At 32.9% G+C, this 6,000-nt stretch overlaps 1 protein-coding gene across 5 annotated transcripts in view; it reads right to left on the bottom strand.

Moving 5' to 3' along the window:
- Window positions 1-2,431: 2,431 nt before the first annotated feature.
- Window positions 2,432-6,000, bottom strand: part of DPY19L1 (dpy-19 like C-mannosyltransferase 1) — a 142,854-nt gene continuing 139,285 nt past the window's right edge. For all 5 annotated transcript variants that reach the window (XM_058183354.1, XM_058183356.1, XM_058183353.1 and 2 more), the window contains one exon: window positions 2,432-4,479. In XM_058183354.1, the coding sequence (XP_058039337.1) occupies window positions 4,323-4,479 (157 nt within the window). In that variant the 3' untranslated portion in view covers window positions 2,432-4,322. The remainder of the gene's footprint in view (window positions 4,480-6,000) is intronic.

Raw genomic sequence — 6,000 nt, 5'->3', positions numbered from 1 at the left:
ACTATAAAATAGCTGCTAAGTTAATACAGGAAGCAAATAGGTATTAGCATTACAGAGTTTTCTTGCATAAATAGAATTAAAATGTGATATTAAATTTTCAAAAGTTGAAGGAGAAGAAGAAATAATTAATATAAAAACATGAATAATATTTTTGTGGATTTTTTCTTCTTTCCACTTTCCTCAGAGTAGAAAGCTAACAGACCACACTGTTAACTCTGGACTGGCACCACTGTGTACTTGAAAGTAATATTCACAAACATTTAAAATAGGATTTTAAAATGCTTTCTCCCATTAGCCATCAACGATGTGGGAGAACCAGTGTGTGTTTCAGCAGGTTCTGACCAGTTCTGGAGAACTGGTAGCAGAAATTTTGAGTAGTTTAGAGAACCGGTAGTAAAAATTCTGACTGGCCCCGCCCCCATCTATTCTCTGCCTCCCAAGTCCCAGCTTATCAGGAGAAATGGGGATTTTGCAGTAACCTTCCCCTGGATTGGGGAGGGAATGGAAATTTTGCAGTATCCTTCCTCTGGAGTGGGGTGGGAATGGAGATTTTACAATGGCTTTCCCCTGCCATGCCCACCAAGCCACGCCACACCCACCAAGCCACACCCACAGAACCAGTAGTAAAAAAAATTGAAACCCACCACTAGGGAGAACTTTATGATAGTTTTAGTCCATTTGGAAAATGATATTCACATTGTTAAGAGGGAATGGTCTGCCACCAAAAAAAAAAAAAAGGCAATCTAGGTTACATCACTGGGATAACAATGTTTGCATTGTGGAATTTGGAAGTTCCTTTTAAAATGTCTCAGGAAAAATGCCTTCTTTAGCATTCTCATTTTTTAAATAATTTTTCAGCTTTAGCTGCTTGGCAAGTTACTTTAATATTATTTTTTTACTCAGTCCTTGAACTGCCATAAGAATATCTTCTCTTATTTTTGCATTAAAATTCTCCATCATCTCTTTTTGCCTATCTTCAGAAAGTTTTAATTGTTCTTTCAATATTTCCTCAAGACTTGATTCAGATCCCCTTCTTCCAGAAGGCTTTAAAGGTTTAGCTGCCATTCTGTCTTCAAAAGAATCAGGAATTCAAACTTAATAACTCTCCTTCCCTCCTTTCAGTATAAAAAAACTCCGTTTGTAACAATCCACAAATAACGCTGCTTCATCGTACTAAAAATTTTTACTTTCACTTTCAGACGCCATTTTAAAAGTCAATTAATCAAAGACAAAGAAAGGTTTCAAGTTTCAAAAAGGGAGTCGGTACTTGCCGTGCTGATTCTACATCAAAGATCGAACGCTTGTGAAATTCCCGTCTGCTTAGAATATCAATCAATTTAATAAGTCCTTTAGAGCAGAAGCGACATTCCCACTCCTTTTTCCTGATAAAAACAGGAGCGTGCTGAAGTTGGAGGGAGTGGAATTCGGTGGGGTCATAAATCCAGGAAAATTCGCTCTTGAGAGCAAACCCCCTGTCAGACGTGCCACTTTCCCACAACTCTGATAACCTCTTTCACCCAGAGGTTATGCTAAGCTCAGTGAACAGTGATTTTTTTTTCTGTTTCACTGACTTTTACAATCTTCTAACACGGAGTGCTCTGTTAGAGCACCCAGCAGGAGGGTGACGTCACTGGAGCCTCGTTACTTTAATATTATTGTTAACTTAAGTGGGGGGAGTCTTCCCAATGTTTTAGAGAACTATATCCATGTTTCTTAGTAGTTGGTTTAGTTAATTTACTTCAAAGAAAAACTTTTGTGGACATTTTAGCCAATGGAAGCATTTGTCACATTGATAGCAGAAATGAACTGAATTAGTTTAGGTCTTCAGTTCTCTGTTTACTTATTCTTTTGTATGCTTAACTGCTGACATAAGCACAGTGAAGTAACTCCATTGATAGGAATTTAAAACAGTAAGAATCTGTAATATTTTCTTTTACTGCCTCAGGTACAATGAGTATAGTTTTATCTTTTACATTAGTAAGATAGAGCACTGAGTTACAGTCATAATCTTATTAAAACATTCTACAATTGTTCTTGCAAGGTGATTCAATTTACATTTAAGATTATTGTTTTATCAAATTAGCCGTCTTTTCTTCTAGAATGTATATTCCTACACAGTTAACTTTTTAGCAAATTCTCAAAATAGAAAATCCATCAAGCTTCTTCAAAATGTTTATTTTCTAAAAGAATAGCCATATTTGTTGTAATTGCTTCCAATGGAATAATTAAATATGATTCATAAATCAGCAATGCCAACTGTATATAGTTACCAGAATTTTCACCTTTTCTCTAATATGTAAGTACAATAAATTTTAGTGAGCAACTTCAGATTAAACTATTTTATCTATAACTTGTTTTTCAATGATTTTCTGGAAAATAATATAATAGCAATATACTTGCTATTTGTGAAATGCTTTTTACGTAAACACAATTATGAACAAAACTTTTATTTGAAAGTGAACATCAACAATTGGCATAAAATCCATAAAAATACAGTATTTTCTATTCTACAGTATAATTTAAGTACAAAATGATGACTCAAATTTCCTGCCTTTTGAATGAATTTTAGTTTACGATTCAATCCTCAATAGGAAATACATTTTACATTTTAAATTTACCCTTTTGCACTTTGTCAGGAGAAAAAAAAACTACATTAACATTCTCAGTTAAACAATTTGTAAGATTTTTCAACAATTTTAAACATACACAGAATGTATACAATCATGGTCTATAGTACCAAACAAAAAAACCTGCAACCAAGCTTTGGAGCTATTCATCATCTCTACAGTTAATCAGAAATGACTACAATATTTTTGAAGTTTTAAAAGGTTTTTTATAAAAATGAGCCTGAGAATGCGGTTTTAACATTTGCTGCAGTATTGGAATTTATGTTGCATAAAGTAACTCTAAGGTATATAATGGAATAACACAAAAGCATAATTGTTTTACACTGCATTTTCCCAAGTGGTTACAATTTATTTCTTAGAGAATAAATGTTATTTCCTATTACGTTAAACTTTCTACAAGGACTGATGATGATCCTTTATTACATTAAGGCAAAATAGTACAATTTTCCTGGAAAATTTCTGTTTTTAAAAGATTAACACATGCAACAACTTTATTTTATCATAGCATGTTAACAGTAGAAAAATTCAGAAAAATTTACATGAATTTCAGCAGTCCTATTTTAGTAACTACTAAAAAAGTGTATATACTCTTTCTATATATATTGGGGTGGTTTACTTCTTAGCTATTTCTGCTACCAGTGAAAGTGTTTAAAAACCTATTCAAAAAAGAATTGCTTGGAATTGGATTCAAGACAATAAGCAAGCCAAGAATAAATGTTGGATTCTAAGTTTGGCTTGTTAAAAAACAACCAACCAGGAATTCTGGTTTGGATATAATATTTTACCAAAAAAGAAAAAGAAAGAAAAAGAAAATAAAGAAAAAAAGAAAGGAATAGTAAAGATTAATCACATACAGTATAATGCTTTCTCAGCTTTGATAAACAAGAATTTAGAAGCATTCTGTCTTGTTTTGCATCATTTGGCTCAATGTAAATTTTAAGATACCCAGAATTTTAAAGCAGAACAAATAAACAGGTTAAGTGAACTTTTTCAGTTTTAATAAAGTAAACAGCAATTTATGTAATATAGGGTCATGGAAACCATCTTTTTTTCATAAAACTATGCTTATTTGGAAAGGAGAAGCAGGAAAAGAAAATTGAATTAGCAATATAATGATGACTATATGTGAGAAAATGTTTTAGGTTTTGTCAATTCTTATTTGTTCAGGATTTAAAATTGCAACACTATTGCTAGGAATCATTGCCTGCACAATTTCACTGATTTTGGCATTATTTTCTACAAATATTTTTGCTCTCTTTCTTAGGATCACTATTTATTAAGAAGCATTGAAATGCAATAAACACTTACATAGCAAATTTTAAATAACTGTCCCAGAAAGAGACAAATTTGTGCTAAAGTATACTTTAACTGTTCACATTTTAAAGAGTGGTATTCCATTTAGAATCTTAGAACTTCTGCAGATCCAAACTAAAACTATTTTCATCTTTTTTGGACATTACTTCTCAATAAATACAGTTGGACTCCTAAGGATTTCATCCAGTGACATGGGTACACAGCTTCAATTGCTTCAAATGAAAAAAAAAACTTATGTGTTGAATTCTCCGGAATGCAAGTCAAATCTAACAATACCTGTAATTAACATCAATTCTTTTTATTTTTTAATAGAATTCAAGCAGAAATTTTTTAAAATGCTGGTTTAAAACATACTGCCAAAAATGATACAGTACTGAAGAATCATTCTCTGGTAACTTCCAATATTTTGAATATATTATTGTTGAACACTGTCCTGAAGTATGGCCTGGAATCTTTGCACATGAGATTGCATAAAGGAATTTTCCCAGCATTGGTAAGATCTTCTATGTCCCAAATTTCTGGCATACTGCAACCAGGCCTAAAAATATTTATAAATATTATGAGTAACAAAGACACATATCTTGCAATGAAAGAATTCTGTATTGTTTTAATGCAGGTCAATAAAGCCACCTCAGGCTTCACATCTCAGTGGTTAGAAGAATGGGCTGAATTCACTCCCTTTTAGTCAGTGCCCATGTATGTAGGCCCCCCAGCGCTGTTTTGGGACATGAGGCTTTTCTACACGCACACCACCCTGTTTTGCCTTGAGGCTGCAGTCCCGCGCTTGTTTGGGACGAGAGGCTTTTCCACTACCACCCAATCACAGAATACAAATGTATAAATTGGTAACTTCCCATGTTGTACTTTTCAGCCCAAGACAATCATAGTATCTGCGGAGTTCTTGGGGAAAAGGCGGGGGATGGGGGGGGGTGGAAGCAAATTTCTTTATCAGAACCACTCATCAAACAAAGAAGCAAAACAAAAAAGCTATCTGGTCCCATACAGTGGATTCAAAGCATCCCTAACCTTGTCTTTTCCTGCAAGATACGGGCCATGTACCAATAGCCTTTCTTGTTTTGAATTTCCTGTCCAAATGTAATTGGATTTTTTTGGTTTGGAACCAAAGATATCTAGGCTCAGACTGCTCCTTCTTCTGTCCCAGACAGGACATTTTATGGTGATAGAGTTTTCTTCCAGATAATTGATGGATATTTAGTTTTGAGGAAGGCAATGTCTTTTTCAAAGTAAAACTATTTTATTTTAACAAGAAAAGAAGTAAAACTATACAGAGAAAATTGAGATAAGAAAATGAAGAGAAAAACCAAGAAATGATATTACAAAAGTTTTTCTTTTGTATTGTTGCTAAACTTAATATTTCAAAAGCAGGGGAAAAAATGAAGGGGCATAAAAGTACATTTATCATGTTTTTTTTAGAATAATTAGCTGAACTCTACCTTGTTTATCATTATTTTAGGCAGTAATTTAGCAAATCAAAAACACAACATGCAAAATTTGTAATAATCTTTATGTTTTGGTCAATTGTAAGTTCAATTGTAAGAGGTGAATCTGTGGTATGGAATCATTTCTGAAATGAAGTTGCTCAGTGAACAGAATCTTTATAATTGGCATTATATCTTTGGAAAATACAGCCAATGTGAAAATGCTAAATGTATATAATGTGCTCTGTATGTAGAGTGTTTGCAATTCATAGCATTTATTTCTTAATCGAGCTATTTTATCACTGGAAATAGTTGTTAAAATCCACTATATTTATTAATAAACTCTTATTAATTTTGTTAATTAATGTGCTCATTGGACAGGTGGGGGTTATAAAAATTGACTTTATATCCAAGGTGCTCCCATAGCTACAAAATATATGAAAATAAAAATCTCTTTTGTGTTAAGTAACTATAAACAAGCAGGTGCAAAAGTTATCTTCAGCGGAAGACAAAGACTATTTTACAGGTTTTATATCTATGACGTAAAAGGTACATGAGTCAGAAAATATGCTTGTGGAATGGCTGGGAATGGGATTGCTCCAGCACTTTATGTAAATACT

This window comes from Ahaetulla prasina, chromosome 4 (assembly GCF_028640845.1).
Source record: "Ahaetulla prasina isolate Xishuangbanna chromosome 4, ASM2864084v1, whole genome shotgun sequence".
Lineage (NCBI taxonomy): Eukaryota > Metazoa > Chordata > Lepidosauria > Squamata > Colubridae > Ahaetulla > Ahaetulla prasina.
Note: the sequence above shows the minus strand (reverse complement) of the source record. Positions and strands in the feature narration are given on the sequence as shown.